At 39.1% G+C, this 24,084-nt stretch overlaps 3 protein-coding genes across 4 annotated transcripts; 2 read left to right on the top strand and 1 right to left on the bottom strand.

Moving 5' to 3' along the window:
• Positions 1 to 797: 797 nt before the first annotated feature.
• LOC117575723 (CCA tRNA nucleotidyltransferase 1, mitochondrial) lies at positions 798 to 19,516 on the top strand. The gene is made up of 4 exons (XM_034260065.2): positions 798 to 2,019; positions 2,075 to 2,418; positions 19,322 to 19,409; positions 19,467 to 19,516. The coding sequence occupies exons 1-3, from the start codon at positions 883 to 885 to the stop codon at positions 19,326 to 19,328; spliced, it is 1,488 nt and encodes a 495-aa protein (XP_034115956.1). The 5' UTR covers positions 798 to 882; the 3' UTR covers positions 19,329 to 19,409; positions 19,467 to 19,516.
• On the bottom strand, positions 2,412 to 3,627 carry LOC117575725 (probable RNA methyltransferase CG1239). Its single transcript, XM_034260067.2, has 2 exons — positions 2,665 to 3,627; positions 2,412 to 2,607 (listed from the first exon to the last, which is right to left on the bottom strand). Exons 1-2 carry the CDS (start codon positions 3,514 to 3,516, stop codon positions 2,443 to 2,445), a joined length of 1,017 nt encoding a protein of 338 aa, XP_034115958.1. The 5' UTR covers positions 3,517 to 3,627; the 3' UTR covers positions 2,412 to 2,442.
• Positions 19,517 to 20,507: 991 nt separating the features above from the next.
• On the top strand, positions 20,508 to 24,084 carry LOC117575719 (transcription factor castor). Of its 2 annotated transcripts, XM_034260058.2 has the most exons (5): positions 20,508 to 20,839; positions 21,203 to 21,486; positions 22,262 to 22,958; positions 23,024 to 23,439; positions 23,501 to 24,084. In XM_034260058.2, the coding sequence occupies exons 1-5, from the start codon at positions 20,533 to 20,535 to the stop codon at positions 23,879 to 23,881; spliced, it is 2,085 nt and encodes a 694-aa protein (XP_034115949.2). In that variant the 5' UTR covers positions 20,508 to 20,532; the 3' UTR covers positions 23,882 to 24,084. The 2 variants fall into 2 exon arrangements, with proteins under 2 accessions (XP_034115949.2, XP_034115948.2); XM_034260057.2 differs by having other exon boundaries at positions 20,508 to 21,486.

The raw sequence follows: 24,084 nt of genomic DNA, 5'->3' as shown, positions 1-24,084 counted from the left end.
AATTAGACAATTTCATGTCGTTTTGAATATGTCGTTGATTGTGATCAATTTGATAATTCATTGTATGGCGTAATCTTAAGTTTTTTTTGATGCTTAAAATCTATTTGAAGTGCAGCTTCCGCGTTTTCGTGTATTATGTATATAATGTTTTAATGTAAGCCTAAGAAAAGTTGATGAACATTTAATAACTCTATGTACTACTATATACAGACATACATGCATAACCAATATGTAAAACTGTTTAGTGAAAAGGCAGCTTGTTGAAATTGGATTAAAAAATGGAACTGCAACTTGCGCAAATTGGTAAAAATAGGTAATATATATGATTATGATTAGAAATAATAAATTGTGTATAAATGCTATAAATATGATTTATTTATGGTGAAAATAACAGAACTAATTGCAGTTTAAATAATATACATATAGACTGAGTAAAACAAAAACAAAGCATGAAACATCGAAGCTTCTCCCTTTATCATAACAGCTGATTGTTCTTTGTATGCAAGCACTTAACAGATGTTCTGTATCAAGTAGCCCTGGTTGCTTGTTTTTACTAAAAATAATCGATAAATGAGACTTAACGGTTGCCGATAGTTAAAAAAGCTTAGCTATTTTGGCATTCTAAAAATCTGGCTTAAAACAAAACATTTTTATATTATAAAAAGGTGTGAATTTATATAGAAGTATAGTTTATTTAATAATAAATAATTTGAAATACTGAGTTTATAATATTTGACTCCATTAAAGCTTCACATCTGGCTTCAAAAATAGTTGCTTAAAATATGTTCCAAATATCGATATCTTCATAGTACCACCTCTAAGATGGCTTCCTTCATTTCATCACAAACGAAATAAGTTTTGCGGGCTTTTCAGTTCTTTCAAATGCATGGTTTGCGTTGTATTACCAAGATTCTAACCTCACCACGTGCTACAGCATCGGCTGTCGGCAATTTTCATCTGCACATTCGTTTATTAACAACTTTTCCCAGCCGAATGCCTTCGCCACCGAAAATCGCCAAGCCATCACAAGAAAGTGAACTTTTAGAGGACATCGTCAAACAGCTTGGTAAGCCGCCCAGGATGCGTGAGAATCCCGCTTTCACGAAGGTCGACAGTGCCGAGTTCCATAGCATTTTCACGCCGGAACTGGAAGAACTTGTGGCACTCTTTAAGAAGTACGACTATGAGCTGCGCATTGCTGGCGGTGCTGTGCGTGATATTCTAATGAGCATAAAGCCCAAGGATGTAGATTTGGCAACTACAGCAACGCCTGAACAGATGAAGGAGATGTTTACGAAGGAGGAGGTGCGCATGATTAACGCTAAAGGCGAAAAGCATGGCACAATAACGCCACGCATCAACAACAAGGAAAACTTCGAGGTGACCACGCTTCGCATCGATGTACGCACCGATGGGCGCCATGCGGATGTGATATTCACCACCGACTGGCAACTGGATGCGAATCGTCGTGATTTGACCATAAACTCCATGTTCCTGGGCTTCGATGGCACCGTATACGATTACTTCTATGGTTACGATGATCTGCAGAAGCGTCGCATTGTTTTTGTTGGCGACGCGGATGTGCGCATCAAGGAAGATTACCTACGCATTCTACGCTACTTTCGCTTCTATGGCAGGATTGTACCCGTTGCAGATACCCACGATGCTGTAACATTGGCCGCCATAAAAGCGAATGCTGAGGGTTTGGCACGGATTAGTGGCGAACGCATTTGGGCCGAGCTTCAGAAGATTGTTGCCGGCAACTTTGGCTGTGAGCTAGTGCTGGAGATGTATAAGTGTGACTTGACTGCGCATTGCGGGCTGCCAGCTGAGCCGGATCTCACTGAGTTTAAGCGTCTTTGCAGCGATTTAAAGCATTTCGAACAGCCGCATTATCCCATTTTGTATCTGATAGGCTTGCTCAATAGCTCCGAGGATGCTATAAAAATGCACGAACGCTTGAAGCTGTCCGCCCACGAACGTGATCTGGCGCTGTTCATCACACAGCAGCGTCAGCGAGTAAGTTCTACAACTCTTTACTTTATAGTAAACTGAAGTCGATTAATTTTGCCAGGTTGATGTGGAGTACGTTTGTCTGCGTGACTATCAAAAGCTGTGTCTGCAACCGTATGCTAAACGGGATTTCGTTGAGCAGCTGCTGAAGTATACCAACAAGTTGGAGCTCTACAATCAGCTAAAGGCTTGGGAGACGCCCAACTTCCCCATCAATGGCAATACGCTCAAGAGTCACGGCCTGGTGGGGAAGAAAGTGGGCCAAGTGATTGCTGAGTTGCGTCTGCTGTGGGCAAACAGTGATTTTAAGCTGACGGCGGATGAGTTGCTGGAAAAGTTGCCGACAATATTGGAACTGCTGCAAAAGTCGTCGCCTGGTACACCAAATAAAAAGCCACGTTCTCAGTAAGTCTCCTTTCTTTTATTTATTTAGTTTTTGCTAAAGATCTGTATGGGGCGTTTAAAGCCAGCGTTACAATGCTCTGGCTGTCCCATCAGTTCCATGCTGGCGAAGCCCACTTCAGCTCCCAGCAAATAAGCTGTGAAATCTTCCGGCTTGAACTGGATGCTGTTGTAGTTCTCACGTATTTTGTCCTGTAAATAGAAGGTGCTTTAGCTGTGGTACTCTTTAGGTTAATATACCCCACTTACTGTGAGTTTCTTGCGACGCTTGTAGGTGTCAAAAGATTGCGGCTCCAATATCAGCTTGCCGCCAGGCCGCAGCTGCAGAAACATGCGCCGGAATGCCTGCTTCAGGCCTGCATCACAGAAATTCAAATGTATCCACTTGGTCACCGATAGGCACAAGATCACATCGAATTGCGGACGTTCGATCTCGAGCAGGACATCATCCTCGAGCACATAATTGCCGTGCACAAACTTTACATTATACGGAAACTTACCGGCTGCTGCTACGGCAGATAAGTTGCTGGCACGCTTAATGTTCACTATGGCCATTTGGGCATCGTGTGTCAGACTGCGATCGATGTCTAGGCCTACAAGGCTTTTGGCCTCGAACTGCTTGACAATCTGTATGGACAAATGGCCCGAGTTACAACCAATGTCCAGTAGCTGTTTGTCGCGAAACAGTTGCGGTTGTGTGGCAAACACATCCAGGCGTATGTCATGAAAGTCCTTGTCCAGAATGCGCTTTCCATAATACTGTTTGTAGTTGCCATACATGAATGTTTCATTTTTGTTCTGCTTCGGCTTGTGATTGTTGTTGTTGTTGTTATGGGCGCCAACTTTTTTATTGTCTAGTTGCAGACGCTTCTTTGGACTCTGGGCGGGCGGACGCTGGGCGACTTGTTTAGGGCTGTCCTCACCAGGCACGTGTTGTGTGGCGTCCACTGTTGTTTCAGTTGTTGTGAACTCGATTGCATTGTGCTTCAGCCTTTTGATTTGGTTGTCTTCATTCTCCTCGCTAATTACTTTGCGTTTCTCAGCGAACTGTGTCTCTTTGATGGCAGGTACTATTGTGTTATTATTATTTTCTACATCCATTATTATATTTTAAAACGTTGGTAAACGTTTGAGCACCAAAAAACCTCACATAAACACAAAAATTAGCGGCAAGAACTGTGTCTGTTGTGTCAGTGTTGGAAAGTGTAGCAATCGATTGCCATTTAACATTTTACAGGTCTGGGCGGCAATGATACTCATGATGTTAAGTGAGGAGTGAGCATTCTGTTACATTTGTTCTGTTAAACCGTTTTAACCGATTCGTCAACCGTTAAGAGGGCGGGATTTTTAAACTTGTTTGAAATAATAAATTTATTAAAAGATAAAATGAATGTGTACATAAAATGCTAAATCAAAAAATACTCAGAGAGTAATCTAACAAAATATTTTGTTGAAATAATGCCCTATGCAAATTTATTTTACATAAGCATCCCCCATTTGAACAAACAAAAAATCAATGCAATGTGGCTGTAAATTTTATATTGATTTTGTGGTGTTTTATGTCATCCTACTGCTGCAACTGTTCCAGTTGTTGGTGGCTCATTTAATTCGCACAATTTGCATAACAAAGCACAACTAATGGAAGAATAATACGTATAAGTATTGTGCGTATTGGCTGTATTAAATTCCAGCCATTGTCATAGACGTCCGTTAAACGTTTCGACGACTATTTGAAATGCGAAACCACTAGATGAAGAGAGCTTGTGCCGTACTGCAGTCTCTACAAATTATGCCAATATTGTTACGACGTGTTAGAGAGTGTGCGTGTGTGTGTGTGGTTAGTTGAAGGGTTGTCCAGAGGGTTGTATTTGCATTGAGTGACCGACGCGTGGCAAGTTTCGAGCACAGATTTAAAGGGTTCAGTCAGATGTAGGTGCAGGATTAATTAATGTTTTATAAAAACTAAAATTGAATTTTGTTCGCATACAATTGAAATTTTAGTCTTTTATATTGTCATTTTCATTACGAATAGTCAATAATTCATGGATTTCATATCTAATTTATGATACTATCAAAAACCCTTTTTATTTTCCCAAACAAACGCCTCAAAAAGTTCTCATAAAACTCTCAAAACACAATGCTGCAAAGTGATCATTAAGCGGCAAGAGATATATTTGACAAAAATCTTGCTAAAGGTCCTCAAAAAAAAAAAAAAATTAAAGAAAATCTTAAACAAGAAGAAAGTCGAAGGTAAGAGACATTTCCCGTGGAAAAACTTGCACGACGTGTAAGGCATAAAATTTGAATAAAATTTCATTCGGTGCAACACCGAAAATAAAGGGGTTGAGATCTGGACGTTGAGCTCTGGACCATCGAGTATGGACCACGACTCCTCGACCAAATGCGCACAATTGGAAACCAGTTTCTATTTCCCTATGTTATTTTGCCTTTTGTCTATATAAAAATTAAACAAAAAAAAAAAAAAGGATGCAACATCTATTAAAACTTCAAATGACTTGTAGTTTCCATTGCGTTTGCGCTGCAGCTTCCGCGCGTCCGCCGCACTGATGGATGGATGGATGGATGGAAGGATGGTTAGATGGGTCACGCACGGGGACTTTCAACATGCATCATGTGGCATATGAAATTCAAAACCCGTTTAACGTTTGCAGCCGTAAAAGCTGCGCAGCGTCCGGCCTTTTAATCTGCTGCACAGGCGCGCCTAGTCTGAATAAAATTAGAAAGGATTTGTTTGGTCAAATCCTTTGGTTACCATCAAAATTTGCATACGAACGTACACAACACAACAACACACACACCACTCGATACAACCCTTGGAAAAAAGGCGTCACAGCTAACAAGCCCAGCGCAATGTTGACAACGTGCATCGAGCTGGTTGCTGCTGCTGCTGTCCAGGGGTCGATCCTCGTCTGGCCATCGCCATGGTCCATACTTTGGTCCATGTGTAACTCAATCGTTGCTTTTATTCCATCGAGGGGGTAAATACAATATAAAAGGGTTGCATTATTGTAACTTTATAATTTTGGGTCAGCGTGTTGCTCGCTGCTCTATCTACATCTTTACTTCTGTCTCTTTCTCGCGTAATATGCATACAAATCAAGCTTCAAATTATTTTGAACTAAGGTTACCAGGAGCGATGCTCTATTTGTTGTTGTTGTCGTCGTTGTAGCTAAACAACCAACGCTCATGTGCAGTATTCGTGTGAAAGGTCTGCTCTCTACTTTCCATTCAGTAGTTTTTTTTTATGTTTTTTATACTCGCAGTTAACTCGAAATTTTCTAATTAAATTTTCCTGATATTGTGGCACCTTTTTACGGCGGATTATATTCTATTTTGTAATGGGGAAATTGGGATAAATTCTATAGTAAAAAACTTGGATCATTTAAACGATACTTCATTAGTTTATGAGCATGTAATAAGTTGCTTTAAAATGCATGTTCTTTTAAATAAATGAAACTGTGTTCCAAGTTGTCGAAGTTGTCAGATTTAAGTTTTGACTAATTTTATAGGAATTTTATAATTTCAACTACCAATTTATACAATTTGAATGTAAATTCCTAATTCTTAAAGAATTTCTAGTTTAGTTGCTAGCTAGAAAGTTCCTTGGGAAATCAAACTTTTATTTTTATTTGAAATTAACTATTTTCTAATAGTATGTTAAGACACTTCATTTAGTACTGCATGATTTGAAATTTGAGACTCTTGTTTAATTTTTAGATTCTACTAACTCAAAATGTTTTAGTCGAGATGTTTTCAGAGACATATTTAAGCCTTGTATTTTTAAAAGACATCGTATTTTTCTTTTGCCAATGGTTTAGGAATGCGAAAATAAGGCGTAACGTCTTGGGCACATTACCGCTGCCCTTGGCCCATTAATCTGCATGACTATTGGCACTTAGAGGCCATAAATTCAGGCTTAATGCGACATTGACCCAGAAAACCAAGCAAGCACCGAGGGCAGAGGCCGAGTCGAGTCTATTCAGCTTGCTAAGCCGCAGTCTGGACGTGCACGGTTGAATGGATTGCAATGCAGCAGTTCAAGCTGGCATAACATTCGAAAGGAAACCCCAAGACGAACTCTGAACCAACCCCGAGTCGGGTCAATGAAAAATCGCTTCAGTTTTGAGGCAAAAATCATTAAATTCGTCACAAAAAAAAAGGGAAAATTGTAAAGGAAAAATGTTAAAGAAGAAGGGTTGCCAAAAAAGGACGTCAAAGGAGCAGACGTTTCTTATTGTTTGCATTTCACCTCTGTGCGTAATTTACTGTGAACCCGATCGGCATCAGATCGAGAAACGAGGAAGATGACGATGCTGATGATGATGATGACTATCTGTGCTTGGGGTTGGCTCTACTTTTGGTCTTCGGAGCTGTTTGCAAAAGTGACATCATAAGACGTGACACATTTGAACCCTTGGCCGTCGGGGCCAGCAGCGAGGAGCATATCAAGGACCTCTGAGCTCTGAGCTCTTGCAATTTCATTTTTATTTGCACCCTTTGATACCTGACGAAGTTTCGGTTATTTGATCGCTCGTAAATTTCTTTGCCAAGACGATTGTAATCCGCATTTTTGCACTGTGGGAATTTTTTTTCACATTTTCCTCGTTCCTCTTGTTGCAATATTTGCGGAAACTGCGCGCGCTCTTGATCGATGGCTGTATAGAATTTCCAGGCATGGGGTTAAGTCTGTAAATCCTTCCGAGTTTTCTCTTTTTGCACTCACAAAGTTTTCCACCATCGTGGAAATTTGATACACATATTCGCTGATTTTTAATTTAATATTTCATTATCAAAAGCTTAACAGTTTAATTAAGAGCTCAAGTGGTTGTTGGTCAAGCTGTTGCTTTGTGTTGCACTTGTATCGGTTTTCTCGGTGAAAAACTCGTTTTCCAAATCTCTTTATGGTTTACCCTTGACCACAATAACAATTTGTGCTCACTTTCAGCGTGAAAAACTGGAAAACTGCTTTTCATTGTGTGTGTCCGTTGTTGTATTTATGTAAATTTCGTATTTATTTACGAGTATTTGGATTGTTTTGGGTTGTTTCTGTTGTGACGCGTGTCCAGTCAAGTTAACCCCTTAAGTGGCCCAACTGACCAATTGACCACGACGCACGCTCCTAACGGGTTTTTTTTTTTTAGCTGCTGTCAGCACATGGCGACTGTGGCATGCAGCATGTGGCATGTGGCACGTGCGGCTGATTGAGAAGTTGCCGCTGGTCAGCGTTGAGTTGACCAGCGATATCTGTTTTGTTTTTTATTTTTTAATTTCAGAATTGTATTGCTAGGCGCATCTCTGTGCTTCCATCTCAGCACCTCGCAGCATCCCGCTCAACCCGCTGGACCTTGGCTTTGCCATTTATTCTTTATCCTTTATCAACCCTTTTTTTGTCAGCTTTTATTTGTGATTTGAAATTTTTATAAATGCTACATTTTGGCAATGGTTTCGCTTGTCTTTCTCTCTCTCTCTCCAAAACGCACATGGAAAGGGGTAGCAAAAAATCATAGAAATACAAAAGGATCCTGCTGCTGATGCTATGCCTCGTTTTTGCTTGCTTGACAGCCCGTTCAATTGTTTAGGACACAACATATAGTACACATAAAAGCGTTACGTCTACCCAACAAAATTTTGCTGACCTTCGTCCCGATGCCCGCAGAATTTCACAAAGCCAAAGAGAAACTCGCACAGTGGGAGAGAGAAAAAGAGATTTTAATTTTCCAAGAGAGCACTCAGCACGCTCTTAAACTATTTTTTGCAATTGCAAAAATAAAGATGGAGTTACTTTTGGCATTTTCAAAAAAACGATTTTGCTATTGTATCCATTTATAATCAATCAATCATTTTGTCGAGTTTCATGATCTTACCTTTGAGTGAAATTGAAAAAGTCTTAAGTTGGTCAGGAAATTAATGATCTTGTGTCTAAAGCAGTTTTACAAATGCCAGCCAACTTTGTAGAAAAGTTAGGGAAAATTAATAATAATAAAAGAAAACATTTTCATAGATAATTTTTAAAGGGTTTTTTAAACAATAAATTATAACTAAATTATGAATTTTTTGAAAGATTTTCATAGATCATTTTTTAAAGGTTTTCTAAAAAATATCTTCCAACTACAATTTGAAATTGTTAATTAAATAACAAAAAAGAAATTACTATAGTTATTTTAAATATTTAAAGAGCATCAGATTTAAATTTTCATTAAAAACATTTCCCGAGCATCTTAAATTCTTTCTCACGTTTTAGAACATCTGAATTGAATTTTGATTAAACATAAATTCCGAGCAACTGAAATTTTAATACTTTCTCATGGGCACAAAACTTGCACATATTTGAAATGCATTTCTCACACTGATTGCAATCAACTGCATGGAAGAAAAAGCAATATTAGAACCATAATGAACAACTGCGAAATAGAATTGCATAAATTTTCACAGTTTTCCACTGGCTAGGCCTTTTGCAAAATTCGCAAGGAGAATAAATGTAACCGAGAAATGATTATGCAAACCGAAAGGGCGCGCTGCATTTGCATATTTTTTGCATTTTCAATTAAGCGGGTGTCCTGTTGCCTTGCGCCCTATGAAGAAGGTCCTGTTGCCTAAAACTGGGTAAAGGGATGTGCCACATTTTTGACTTGTGCCAATGTTATGCAAATTTCTTGGTGCGATTCGACTTCGCTTCCGACTTCGACTCCGACTCCGTCTTGAGCGGCTTCTTGGTCCTTGATTTGATTTTGATGTTTTGTTGTTTGGCATTAACCGTGTTAAATGTTAATTTCCCTCAAGTGCCAATAGCAGAAGTTGGCCCGCCAAGACCCTGTCCTTTACGGAAGGCATTTGTGTGTCTTCTTTGGGTTACTTAATTGATTCTGATTAAATATTCATGCAATTCAATTTATTGATGTTTGTGTGAAGTTGATTGGAAATGTGCAAATATTGTTTTGCACAGGGTTGAGCATTTTCCCATTGCGAGATTTGCATTAATGCAGGATTAAGTCATATGAATTGAATGTGCAGGCAAGTTCAACCTGACTGACTGAGTGAGAGGCGACATTAGTGGGATTTTTGATTCAATTTATCTTTTCAATTAACTAATTAAATTGGAGTTCAAATGGGAATTGACAGGAATTATTAATTAAATGATTTAATCGCTTTGCGTGTCTTTCATTTAATATATTGTGGTTTAATGTTGACATTTTTAGAGCTTGCTTAATGCTTAATTAAATGCATTTTAATGGTTAATGTAGACTCAATTTTAATCCTATAATAATTCAGTTATTTATAGTTATTTATTATGACATTTTAGATTAATGTTTTTACTGACTTTTTAGCAAATTATCATTCGTTTTAATTTAGTTCAATGCTTTAATATATGTATATTGGTTAAATGTTGTCATTTTTAGAGCATTAATAAAGAAATTTTAGAGTTAATATAGACTCCATATTAATCATCTTATAAATCAGTTCTTTTTTTTACTGATTTTTTAGAAAATTATCATTCCTTTTAATTTTGTTTAATGCTTTAATATATATTGGTTTAATGTTGTCATTTTTAGAGCATTAATAAAGAAATTGTAGAGTTAATGTAAACTCCATTTTAATCATCTTATAAATCAGTTCTTTAGTGGTATTGATTATTGTATTTTAGGTTTATTTTTCTTACTGATTTTTTTATTTTCTTTAGTCAATTCCAATTCGCCTTAATTTAGTTGTTTGGCAACTCATATCTATTCATATCTAGTGCTCTGAATTTCCATGCTCTCTATGCTTCGAATTTTAATCAATTTTCCCAGTCTTGGTGCGCAATTTTCTCAAGCCATTATCTCGGCAATCTTGAGACTCTTAAAGAATTGCCAAGCATGAATAGAAATCGAGAATGAAAGAAATTCAAATAGCAAATGGAAAATGGGAAACTGCTGCTGCAACCCTTTTTCGCAAATAAGTGCGCAGGCAAATCGCCAATTTATTAATTTCCCAAGCTTGTTGTTGTTTATGCAATTTGCAATATCGAATGTCAGTGAAATGGCAACAGAGAGTCCTCTTCACTCTGCTGTTGAGGAAGGAAAAAAGGATTATGAATTTTGATGCTGGAACGGAAATTGCAGAAAATCGAAAAAAAAGAAAACGAAAATTGCACTATGCACCCTTTTGCTCAGACAGGCAGAAAACCGTAAAACACTTTTTGCATAACCGTAAAAGGAAAATTGCATATGTGCGCAACCCTTTTAAGGAGTAGAGAAGCTAGCAAAAGGATAAAACATAAGGCAAGATGAGGCGAGGCAACTTTCACATAAATCTCGCGGTGCCAAATTTCTGCAGCAGCTGACGTAATTAAGACGGCATTTGTCATTGATTTCCGTTAAAGGATTTTGCTATAAAATTGTATCCTTTTTTCACGATTTTCCTTAGACTGAAATCGGAGATTTTTCACAGCAAAAATGTTGCCCAACCCCTTGATAAATGATCGATAGTTTGGCGCTAAGAAAGTGTCGAAGAAAAAAGAAAGCGGAAACTTGTCGAACGATTCATCAATCACACAACGACACGACTCACATTACAAACTGTGAACAATTTCTATATAGAGAATTTTCTTTTTTAGTAAGTTTTCTGGGAGTTTTCCCTTAAGCTGATGTCTCATAAATTCCTCACGAACGAAATGACCAACGTAACTTGACCTCGCTGGCCAGCTCGCTGTCAACATACTTCCGACTCACTGTGGTCCTTGCATAAATAATCCTATTAATTGCTTTATTAAGAGACGCGAAACCAAGTCGAATATATAAACAGCTCAATAAATGTGCGAGAAAATGCAGAAATTTCCCAGGCAAGACGTTAGATAGCAACCCCAAAGAGGAGAGAGGAGAGAGATCAATGCAGCAGGGGCCAGCTGATCATCATCATCATCAATATCATTTAACCTAATGGACCCTGACCTTGGCCGGCTGCACTAAGCTGTGGCAAAAGTGTCCTTATGCTCGACTGCTTGCGTTACATTTCGTCCTTTTTTTATTCGCTATTTTTCTTTAATTTCCGTTGAGGCGAAATTGCAAGCCCTACACTAGGGGTTGTTCCGAAATACCTTTTCTTACGCTCTTGTGCAATTCTTATGCTTGAATGTCCAAACAAATATAAATCAAAGTTGGCATTTGCCAATGCTTCGATGATGTTTGCTTAGGTTGCAAGTCTCCTTAAACAACAGAGTAAAATTAATCAAGAAAATGATTTTAATCGAAAAAACTTGAAATCCATATCAGTTGAGTCTTTCACTTAGAAAGGAATGTGCTGCGAACCGTTAAAGAATTTGTATAGATCGTGAAATTTCTAAATTCAATTTGATGTTTATTTAGAGAATATTTTAAACGCATTTCATTTATTATATTCAATATGTTCTGCTTTAACTAAAGCACCAATTTTCTTTCTTTTATTTAGAATGAGTCTTATTCGGCATGCCTTTTATTATATTTAACCAGCTCCTTTTAAAGCAAAGCAATCGACTCGCAAACACTTGAATTTGTGTGGCAAAAACTTTGGGCACACAACTAACAAGCCGTTTAATTGCCGTATAACGTGTCAGACTTTTGACAGCCACTGTAACGCCCCGATTTGACACTCAATTTGCATAAATTGTGCAAAGTCATTAGCAAACAGCTGCTGTCCAGGACATTGGTAATGAAGCGACACGAGTGCGAGCAAAGGACACGCATTGATTGAGTACTAATGAGTTGTGTTGACAGTGTAAGGTCAACAAGGATGTGCGATATTTAAGCGATTTGCATTCGTTTAAGAAAGTGTTTAGTGGAAGAGGAAAAAGAGAGAGATATTTTAGAGATAAATTTCTGTTGTTCAGAATCTGTTTACGAGATTGTAATATGAAATGTGCTATAAGAACGCTCTTCTTTTAATAACTTTAATGACTTACACTTATATTATACATTATGGGAAGTTATAAAAAAATTGATATTATATATAGGATAGTATCCATTGCTAGAGACGATTGCCAATTATTTAAAGGAAAGTCAAGGAATTTATTCATCTTAGTTTCCCTTTTTTATGAATGTGCAGTTTTTGTCTTTGCTAATAAATCCAATCTATTGCCAACTGCTTTGACAATAACTCAAGCAAGCTGTAATCGAAATAGTTGTGTGGTTAAACGTGCTCCGATCATGATATCCTGCAGCATCCTTGTGGCAAATAGTTTTGGTTGTGTCGGCGTTCTACGCCTCATTGCGCAACTGCCAAAACTGCGTCAAAGATTTTTCCAACAAAACAAGAAATTCGTTTAGAAAATAGCCCAAAAAAATAAAAGAAAAAGAAAGAGGAAATCAATCCACCCTCAATTCCCTAACAAGATGTGTTACCCTACGCTGTATTTGTCTAAGCATGCTGCGTAATCCTTTTTGTAAGGACACGTTTGTTTGTGTGCGTATTTCATCTACGTGTGAGTGTATGTGTGTCTGCGTAGCTGAAAGGATTGCGTTGTAAGCGAGTAAAACGAGTAAAAATTGAGGACGATTCTTGGCATACGCGTATCTCCGCATCTCAACTCGCAGTTCGCAGGCAAAAGGATCTTGCCTCGAAATAGCAGCTGAAGATGATCAACAGAAAACCAAAAAAGGATAGAAGGAAAAAAACTTAATAAAGGTTGCCAAGGTTGGCGATGGGGCGCCGCGTTTCGTTTTGTTGTGACGATGTAATAAGATTATAATTTCATATTTTCCTTTCACATTTTTTGCTGTTTTGCGCCAAAGTTCAGGGAACTTTGCCAGCTGACCTCTGAAGTGAAATCTATTTTCGCCAAGGGTTGCAAAAAATCTCTAAAATTTGCTTCAAACATCAACCCTTTTTTAACTTTCCATTAGTTTTACCTGCGAAGACAGTTTTCCGATCATTTTGCAACATTTTATCCTAAAAAAAGGGTAAATATTTGCAGGATACGAAAGTATCTTATATCATTGTAAACTATCATTAATTTTAATATTGTCATTAGTTTGGCAACCCTAAAGCGAAAATTACACAAAAAATCTCCTCAAGAAAATCGTGAGAAAATCGTGCTGCGATCGTAACTTGAGTCTTTCTTAATGATCGCTCAAGGAAATTTGCTGTGCAACTTTCATTTACTCATAAGGATCATCAATCAAACTGAAGGACACTCGCTGAAAAGGCAAATATTTATGATAAATTATTTTGGCCAAGTTTTCGGCGTTTGTTTTGTAGAAATGCGTGAAAATTGTTACGAATCTTTCGAAAATTGATACGAAAATTTTCACTATTAATTTTTTTTACCAAAACTTCATTAAATCGAAAGAAAATCCAGCTGCTTTACGAAAAATCAATTGGCAAAAAAATAACGTCTATTTTCTTTGCTACCCTCCGTGTCTCTCTCCGCATCTCTTCTCTAATCGGGTATACCATTAATAAATTATGTTAATTTTCGCCATGAGGACCTGATGCCTAAAACGCATTTAAACAAATATTTGCATAATTTTGGCACAGACACCCAGGCGAGGATATCCAGGATATGCTGCATATCCCAGCCAGTGTTATGCTAATCGACCTGCGACAGAAACCGACGACGACGAGGAGGAGGAGGAACGTTACACCGGAGGAGGAACGCGCACGCGCGCCATGTGCAAATTTATGCAAATTAGCTAAAGGATATCAACGGCAAGGATATCCCTTGCCTAGCAAATCGATTGGCAAGGGGCAAACATCGATTGATTTTGAATGTGGATGAAAGTCGCTTTGCGAATGGAGTGAGAAACGAGGCTGAGCATCGAGGCTGAGCTCTGGTTTGTCACTTGGTTGGCAAATCGAGACTGAAGTGGATTTACCAATTGTTGCTATAATTGAGTGACATGGATAGACAAAGTTAGCATGTCCCTCCATATATGTATATGTACCAAAAGATACTCTTGCTATTGATTACCAAAAAGGTTCCACGCCAAAATGGCAACGAAGCGAAATCTGCATGAAAATGCGCACAAAGCCCGAGCATAGAATGGAAACAGAATCTAACCTATCCTGAGTTGCTTTGTTCACTCTAACTATGTATAACCCAAGCATTATATAGAATAGTTTTCTGTTATTGTGATTTTACTAGAAATTTGCATACTACAATTTCAGATTCAGTTACAAATGTTTCGTAATGGAAAACTTTTGTATTTTGGCTTTTGTTTGCGAATGGAAGTTATTTCACTGGAGAGAGACAGAATAAATGAGTGAGTGAGAGCAGTAAAGTCAATCGTAGGATAACAATCACTTTGCTCATGAAGCGACAATTATTATTTCTGGCTCTACAAATGCGTAACTTGTAGTCCTCATAGTTCTGTTAGATGAGAGAAGAGAATTAGCATTACACTGGAATATCCTATGGCTGGCAAATTGCCATTGACATATTTAAATTAGAATACAAGTCTCTTTATGGTTTTATGGGAATTTAATTGCTGGCAATGTTTATCCCACTAGATGAAGTATAATTTCTGTAAAGATCGACTATTTTAAGTACAGAAAATAGAGAAGTTGTATCTATCAACGTGAGAAAATCTGAGAGAACACTTAGAACGCATTTTCCTAATTACGGCAATTGCCTGTGGCATCCTTTGTCATTGTCCTTTCCACAATTTATGCTAAAAAGTAAACAAAACCCGTTTTAATATTCAATCGACGTCGAAGGCACTTTAGTGGGCACCTAAGGATACCCTAAGGATCTTGATTGCAATAGATGCTGAATATTTTTTGGGTATTTTCTTCCTTTTTATGATCCTCGATTCTTTGTTTTGGGATGCGTTTGGCCGCAGATTTATTGTCTCTACTAAATCTCGACTCAACTTTTACCCCCGATGCATTGAATGGCAAATAGGAAAATGCAGCATGATATTTCAATAAATTCTTGGCATTTATGGCAAATTTTCTCTTAGATATTCGTTGAGCATTTTGTTGTCTCAACTTTGCTGACCCCGGATGCAAATATGGGGTGTCCCTTTTGCATAAATCTGTGAGGCTATCAATGACCACATTGAGTGCTAATAGGATCTTCATTTGGCAGAGTATTGTCAACACATTGTGAGGACGAAAAGGACTTCAGGCAGATAATGGATGAGCTGCGATTGTCACAGCAAGTCAAATGCAAATGTGTGAAGTGTTCTCAGCTCTTAAATTTTCTTTGCTTTGCACCCCCTTGTCTTAGGGGAAGGACATTGCTGACCAGTCGAGTGACCAACCCGGCAAAGGACACGCGTCTGAGTCGTTAAATCATTTGATGCTGGTCAAGGAAGCAGTTGGTTGCGCCTGAAGGGGCTGAAGGTGAAGGGTTGCGAACGGTCAGTTAATCAGTTAGTCAGTTTTTTAGCCCGGAAGGTCAATCTGGAATCGGGAATCTGGGTTGCAGCACGTGCCCTGCTGGAGGCTGCATCCATCAGATAAGCGAAACGCCATTTTCCAAACTAAAAGCGAGATCCTCTATCTAGCACCCTTTGCTCCTATTTTCATGGCGAGCTCCTGCGAATTTCTTGAGAAATGTCCGTTAATGTGAGAACATGTTTGGGTTCAAGTTTAGTTTGAAGTTCAACAAAATGGCTGACCTCTGAAGCGATCCTGTGTAAGGACACGAAATTGTAGACAAAATGCCAAGATAATTTGAATGCATGACCGCAAGCGTAACCCGTTGGGACCGCCATTGTCCTGCTGTGCTGTGCTCTGCTCTACTGCTGTCCTGTTTCACCGAAAAAGCAACAACTCATGCCCAACTGCCACCCCAAGGAGCAAAGGAAGAGGTAAATGTCAGGATATGTTATCCAACAACTCGTATTCATTCGATGCTTAAACTGATGCTGCCACCGCTTTTGTATTTTCATATTGACCAGATCCCGCAATGGACCCGCCATATGCCATATCCTGCAAAGGGTTCGTCCTTTTTTTTTTTTTGGTTGGCTGTTGACTCAAATTTTCTTCGCGGCCTTTCGGAAAAATATTGCTTAATGGCAGTGTCCAAACCGGTTTCTCGCTTGGTGATTACTTTCATTTGGATTCGCGGCCGTTGGGCCGTGAGTCCGGTCCGGTTTTTAGGCAAGGAAGTCGTCCTTTCGTGCGACCCTTTCCACCTCAACCTCAACCTCAACCCTTTTGTTCTCGGATGCTCTGAGGATGCGCAAAAGCGAATAAAGTTGCAGCTTTCGGTTCATTGTGTTTTGTGTTCAGATGCCCAAAAGATTTTTATGAGAAATCTTTTTCTCATCTCTTTTTTTTTATTTTGTCTTTTCACTTCATCAAGGAATAAGACAAGATCTAAATAACCGTTATAATTTACAATCTTTCCTCCACTCTGAGCGCACTTAAAATGGCGTCATTAGCCCAGCCCTTTGACTCAATTGACCAGCTCAATTTGTCTAGTAAATGTCCTGCCACGCGTTCGAAAGGATGACCACAGCAAATGACCATTTAACACCTTTTGAAAACCTGTTTGACTGCTTGACCAGCGCAAGGATGTTAGGAAGGTACGACGCGTGCCTTCAATATATCCTTTAAGGATAAACGAGCACGAGCTGACCATTGGTCAAGCAGCGTTTACCTGTCTCAACCCTGCAGGACCAAGCCTATCCTTGCAGTTAATCTGTGACTTTACGCTTGTGTCTTTGTTGTAAGAAAAGGATGAACGCGTGTCCTTTAAGCAAAATTAAGATCTTATTAGCATTCGTTATCCCTATCAACATTCATAAGCAAGGACAATGCAATCTTGCCATGCCATTCGCCAGGGGTCAATGCTGTTGACCAAATCAAATACTCAATGCAGTTTAATGCAAAATTTGCCAGAATCTACTGAAAAATCTCTACACTCAAACTGTGAATTTTCCTATTTCCCATTCATGCATCGGGGGTAAAAGTTGAGACGAGATTTAGTAGAGGCAATAAATCTGCGGCCAAACGCATCCCAAAACAAAGGAAATGAGGATCTTAAAAAAGAAAGAAAATACCCAAAAATCTTCCAATAGAGATCCTTAGGGTGTCCCATGCCTACTGAAGCGCCTTCGACGTCGATTGAATATTCAAACGGTTTTTGTTTACTTTTTAGCATAAATTGTGGAAAGGACGATGACAAAGGATGCCACAGGCAATTGCCGTAATTAGGAAGATGCGTTCTAAGTGTTCTCTCAGATTTTCTCACGTTGATAGATACAACTTATCTATTTTCAGTACTTAAAATAATAGATCTTCAATGCAATTTCTCTGCAACTTTGCCAGCAATTAAATTCCCATAAAACCATAAAGAGACTTGTATTCTAATTTAAATATGTCAATGCCAATTTGCCAGCCAAAGGATATTCCAGTGTAATGCTAATTCTCTTCTCTCATCTGACAGGATGACTATGAGGACTACAAGTTATGCATTTGTAGAGCCTGAAATAATAATTGTCGCTTCATGAGCAAAGCGATTGTTATCCTACGATTGACTTTACTGCTCTCACTCACTCATTATTTCCATCTCTCTCCAGAGAAATAACTTCCATTCGCAAACAAAAGCCAAAATACAAAAGTTTTCCATTTCGAAACATTTTGTAACTGAATCTGAAATTGTCGTATGCAAATTTCGAGTAAAATCACAATAACAGAAAAGTATTCGATATAATGCTTGGGTTATACATAGTTAGAGTGCACAAAGCATATCAGGATAGGTTAGATTCTGTTTCCATTCTATGCTTGGTTTTTGTGCGCATTTTCATGCAGATTTTGCTTCGTTTCCCCAGCTCAGTTGCCATTTTGGCGTGGAACCTTTTTGGTAATCAATAGTATGCCCTGGTTGTAGTTGAAGGGATATGCTAACTTTTTTCTATCCATGTCACTCAATTATGGCAACAATTGGTAAATCCACTTCAATCTCAATTCGCCAACCAAGTGACAAACCAGAGCAAGAACCCTGTCCTCTTCTCGGTTGTATTCTCAGTGCTATTGGCAAACCCATTTGCATCTGCATACGAAATCAATCGATGCAGTTCGACTTCCGCCCCTCTCGCCAATCGATTTGTTCGGCAAAGGGATTGCATTTGCCTCATGCTTTCCATTCATTTCCTTTTGCTGATTTGCATAAATTTTCACATGGCGCGCGTGCGCAGTAACCCTCCTCCATAGAGAGGATAACACCATCACCATCACCATCAGCATCACAGGTCGCATTAGCATAACACTGGCTGCTTAGCTGCTGGTATTGATCCTTTGCCTCGTCCTTACTCGCATCCTGCCTGTGCCAAAATTATGTAAATTTCCAATAATAATTTATGCAAATTTTGCATTGCGCCTGCGCAGCGGATGTTACATGTCGCCTCTATCGTAGCACCTTTTTATTTTCGTTTTTTTTTTTAAGGGTTTGCTCTTGTTTCGCATTTTTGCAAGCGTTTTTTTTATATGCAAATTTTTTTTGCAAAGGTCTGGAACATTTTGCTGGCATTTTTAATTGAGTTTTTTTGTACGATTGTAATGCAGATTTTTTTTTGTTCGTTTGTAATTTTAATTTTGTGCGCCAAAAAATAGTTTATTTTAGTTTTTTGCATTTGAATGGACGTCTTTCGATTATTATTAAAATTTTGCAGCTGTGGAAATTCCTACGCGCCTTTTGGTGGCATCTTTTGGCAAAATTGCTTAAGCAAATGTTTCTTAAATTGCGCGAAAAATTTGCATAGAGATTTGCTCAATGACACAAAATCCATGTCGATCAAATCTATGGAAATGTTATTCAATTAAAATAAGAATTGATCTAGAAAGTGTGAGAAAATTTTAAGAGAATTTGCAAAGCATTGACCATTAACTGATGAATAGTTAGATATTGTTCATTTTAGTTAATGCAACAATAAAGAAACAGAAAAATGAATTAATGTAAATAAATTTAAATATTTAATTTCAGAACTTAATGATAGTATAAATGCTAAAATAAAATTGGATATTAATACCAATCAAATATAAGGAAAAAATATAAGGAAAAACCATTGCGGGTACGTAAATCATACGAGTATGTTCTTATATCTTTTTTTAAGTTTATTTATTTATAGGTCAAGAGGCTAAAAATGGAAGTTGCTTCCAGTATTTTTATAATATTATTGCAATCATAAAAATAAATTATATAAAAATATTTATATATTCAAAGATAGAAAATTACTTCAAGTTCTTTGAGCAAGAATTTTAGTGAATAAAAAAGCATGGAATGGTACATCATTCTTAATTTTTTGCAGATATACATATACTTATCTAATAGCAGTTAGTAATATATTTTTGAAATTCGAAGATCAGAATTAATATTATTATTTAAAGTTTTCTAATTTGAAAGATTATCAATCCCTTTTAGTCGCCTAAATATTCCTTATCTTTAAAAGGGGAATCTTCTGTTCTCTCTCTTTCGCCTCGGGATTCCTTTACACTTCGCATAATTCTGTTCTCTTCACAGGGGAAATTCCAGAGCAGTCGTTGGTCCTCGCAATGACATTTTTTACCTAAAAAACTCGCTTTTCTGCTGAAATTTACATGAACGAAGGCATTTTATTGGTCGATGCGAAAAAACGGGCAAAAAATGCGGCAACAAAACTGAAAACAAGTTGGGCAACGTTTTCGTTTTCCACAGCATTTTCCCGGGGCCGCTACGGAAACTAAGGGTTGTGCATGAGAAGTCACCACCAAAAAGGTCGCTTGTCTTTTTTAAAGGTTTATCACTTTTTTAAGAGAGGGAGCGAGAGCGAGAGAGTGGAGAGGAAAACAGATCAGTTTTTTAAGAGAACATTGGGTTTTTTACTAGGAGAGGGTTGCTGTGCTCGCTGGAGAACCTTTTGCGTAATTTTTGCTATATTAGCTGGTCGTCGCGGAAGAGTTGAGACAGTTTGAGCTGCGCAGCCGAACTTCGAGGATCGCCAGAGACGTGTCACAATTGTCTTGAGATCGTGTTGCGCCGACGAGAAAAACGAAACGAAGCAAAAGATAAAGTTTTCCGTGCGGTGTGCTAAGAAAAGAAAAGAAAAAAAAACTGTGAAAAATCTTGTGCCACAAGAATTTTTTAAATCAAAGAATTTTAAAATAGAAATTGCAAATTGTGTTGTGTTTTACATATATAAAAAAGTGATCACCAAAATGGCCAATCAAATGGAATTGATGATGCAGCTTTATATGATGAACCTGCTGCAACAGCAACAACAACAGCAGCAACAGCAACAGTTTCAACAACAGCAACCACAGCAGTTGTCGGCTTTTGATTACACACAAAAAGAGGATATCAGCAGCAGCACTTGCTTGCAACAGCAGCCACAATATGAGCAGACATACGAGCAGCAATATGTGCAGCAACAACAGCAGCCGCAGCAACAATATTTGAGAACGCTTAAACGAACAAATTCGCAAAACACGAACTGTAGTAGTAGCCGTAGTTGTAGTCCCAATAGTAATTTGAATGCTTTATCCACACAACAACAATATGAACAACAAGCTACAACCACACTTATAACACCAACAACCACACCTAACAACAATTTCAACACAAACGTTGCCTATCAGTTGCCGCAAATGTTGCTTGGCACTCTGTCCCCTCTGGCTCAGTATGTGCTGCAACAGCAACAACAACATCAGCTGCAACAGCAACAGCAACATTTGCTGACAACAGCAGCGGCAACAACAAATCTTCTACTAACACCTAACACTCCAAGCTCCACACAACAGCAAATGCTGTTCGAGCCCTTTCCTAGCTCTCCTCTCAAAAGTGTCGTCGAGCCATTTACCACAAATAACTTTTTGCAATCCTCCACAGTGACGTCGACGCCAACTGAAGACGCAGCAGCAGCAGCAACAACAACCGCAGCAACAGTAGCAGCTAGCAGCAATCTTTCGGCAGTCACAGTCAAATATGAGCAGGATTTCAATGATGACGATGAGGATGAAAAGCCGCTGTCGAGCTTGAACAGCTGCAGCTCCTCGGTCGGCTTGGTCAGCACCAACGATCACAGTGCCAGCACCGAGAAGCTGCTGCTGGTGTCCGGCGTACAGCAGCTGGAGAGCACGAGCACCACCGACAGCAACGACTCGCCCAGCATGGTAAGTTTGGATTTATTAATCTTAGCTATATTCTCAAATTTGTTAAGGAATTGTCGATTGCTCTTCAAATACATTTTTCTCAAAGATTACATCTCTTAAAGAATAATGAACGTGACTAATACATATTTTACAACTTTTCATCAATTTACAAAAATGCAAAAAACCTGTTAAAATTCAAAAACACACTCAAAAGATTTGCAACTTGTATTTCAAGATTTTTAAAAATTTTATTTGATAATTGGTAAACGAGGAAAGTTGAAGAGCATTAACCCAATTGTTATTGAATACTTAGTTTTTAAAAGTACTGCAAATTTTTGTTCGGGTTTTATACTTTGACGATGTTTCACACATTGACAAAATGATTTTTGCAGATTTTCAAGATTTTCTATAAAACCTTTTCTCTCATTTTCAATTAAGCGAAAACTGCTGAAACAAATTTTAGAAAACCATTTAATAGGGTTCATTTGCTTGACCGCAAACTCCCACGCTGCATGAAATTCGAGAGGTTTGTGCACTTGTGGAAAAACTATAAAATGTAGAGAGAAAAAAGCTTAAACAAAATGTGAAGCGATAGAAACTTTGTCGCAATTTCGCTTGTTTAATGTAAACAAACGATCTTGATTCCAAGGAAAACAAACAGCTGCTGCAGAAACGTGGGCAATTCCCTGTTTTAATGTTGCTGCAGCTGCTGGCACCAAGCAGTCTGACTTTTTTGTAAATATATTCAACTTGTTCATGTCTTATTTTATTTTGTTTATTTGCTTTTATTCTGCAGTACACGCCGGTCAAGCAGCCAGCGGACTCATCTTACAATGTTGTTAACTCCATCGACAATGAGCCAACACTTGGCACGCCCCTGGGTCAAAGCAATTCGCTGCTGACGCCACCGGCTTCGAGTGATCAGCCGCAGAGCAAGAGCATTGTCAGCCTGACCACAGCCACCAGTTTGGATGCCTTTCTGCAGAACGAGGAGAATCTGAAGCATTTGCGCAAGGTCTCCTCGTATCTGGAGTGCGAGAATGTGCTGTGTCGTCAGGAGACATTGCGCGAACACTTTCATTGCTACGATGAGCCGTGTCAGGGCAAGATCTTGAGCAAGAAGGATGACATCATCCGGCATCTGAAGTGGCACAAGAAGCGCAAAGAGAGTCTCAAACTGGGCTTTGCACGCTTCTCCTCCGGTGATGATTGTTCAGCCTCCTATGGCGAAGGTTGTGCCTACAACTGGAAGCAAACGCACTATCACTGTGTCTACGAGCACTGTCCCAAGGTCTATGTGAGCACCAGTGATGTGCAGATGCATGCGAATTTCCATCGCAAGGATTCGGAGATTGTCAATGAGGGTTTCCGTCGGTTTCGCGCTCATGAGAATTGCCGCATCGAGGATTGTCCGTTCTTTGGCAAAAAGATATCGCATTATCATTGCTGTCGCGAGGGCTGCAATCACACCTTCAAGAACAAGGCTGATATGGGTAAGTCATGACTTAATTAATGCCAGACTACATTTACTTTACGTTTTTGTTTTCTGTGTTTATAGACAAGCACAAGACATATCATGCGAAGGACTATCAGCTGACACAGGATGGCTTCAAGAAAATCCTCAAAACGGAGCAATGTCCCTTCGACGGATGCAAGTTCTCCACGGTCAGCAATCACATTCACTGCGTCCGCGAGCATTGCAACTACATTCTGCACTCCAGCAGCCAAATGATCAGTCATAAGCGTAAACACGATCGTCAGGACAGCGAGCAGGCGTATCAGCAGTTCAAATGCAAGCAGGAGGATGCCGAAGAAAGCAACTCAATGGATGCCACAACGCCGCAGTCGCTGTCAAAGCCACAGCCAATTATCAGCCAGCCTGTGATCAGCAATAGTTCCACCTCCACGCCGCTGTCTTCTCTCTCCGCCGAACACTTTTTGGCCCGCAAGCGCGGTCGGCCACCAAAGATGATTGTGAGTAGCCCTAGGAATACATAATCCCGTAACCAACTAACGATTGACATTCCCTTTACAGCCACTGCCTGCAGATGCACAGTCTGAAGCGAAGCGCGTCAAACTGGAGAACGTCGATAACAATCCTACAGCGCTGCTCACAACGAATGTTAATCCCTTGGGATCTGCCATGTTTCCCGGTCTGTTGCCCAACTTCCCTGCCGATGCCACAGCACCCAACTTCCAGCTGACCCATCTTATGGCCATGTTTCAGCTGCAAAACCCGCTCTTCTATCAGAATCTCTATCCCGGTGCTGCGGCGGCGTCCAATATGCTGACCGTGCCACAGAACGCGAATGTGCTCAACAATCTGGCAGCGTACAGTGCGGCGGCTGCTGCGGCAGCGGCGGTCGTGCAACAGCCAAAGATTGAGTTTAACATTAAGCCCGAGAACAAGGAGTAAATCGGAACGTCCGGCAGTTCAACAGTTGTACATAGATATAGTACCTAATTAGTGTTAATAACATATAGAGCAGACTGACTGATTTGGACGCTTTGCGAGACAGAGAGGCAGATAATGATGTAGATTTAAGGGGTTATGGGTTCACTGTTGTTACATGGCCAGGACGTTCCAGATCCTTGCCAAAATAAAAGCCAATTCAGCCA

The sequence above is a fragment of the Drosophila albomicans genome, chromosome 2R (genome assembly GCF_009650485.2).
Source record: "Drosophila albomicans strain 15112-1751.03 chromosome 2R, ASM965048v2, whole genome shotgun sequence".
Classification (NCBI taxonomy): domain Eukaryota; kingdom Metazoa; phylum Arthropoda; class Insecta; order Diptera; family Drosophilidae; genus Drosophila; species Drosophila albomicans.
Note: the sequence above shows the minus strand (reverse complement) of the source record. Positions and strands in the feature narration are given on the sequence as shown.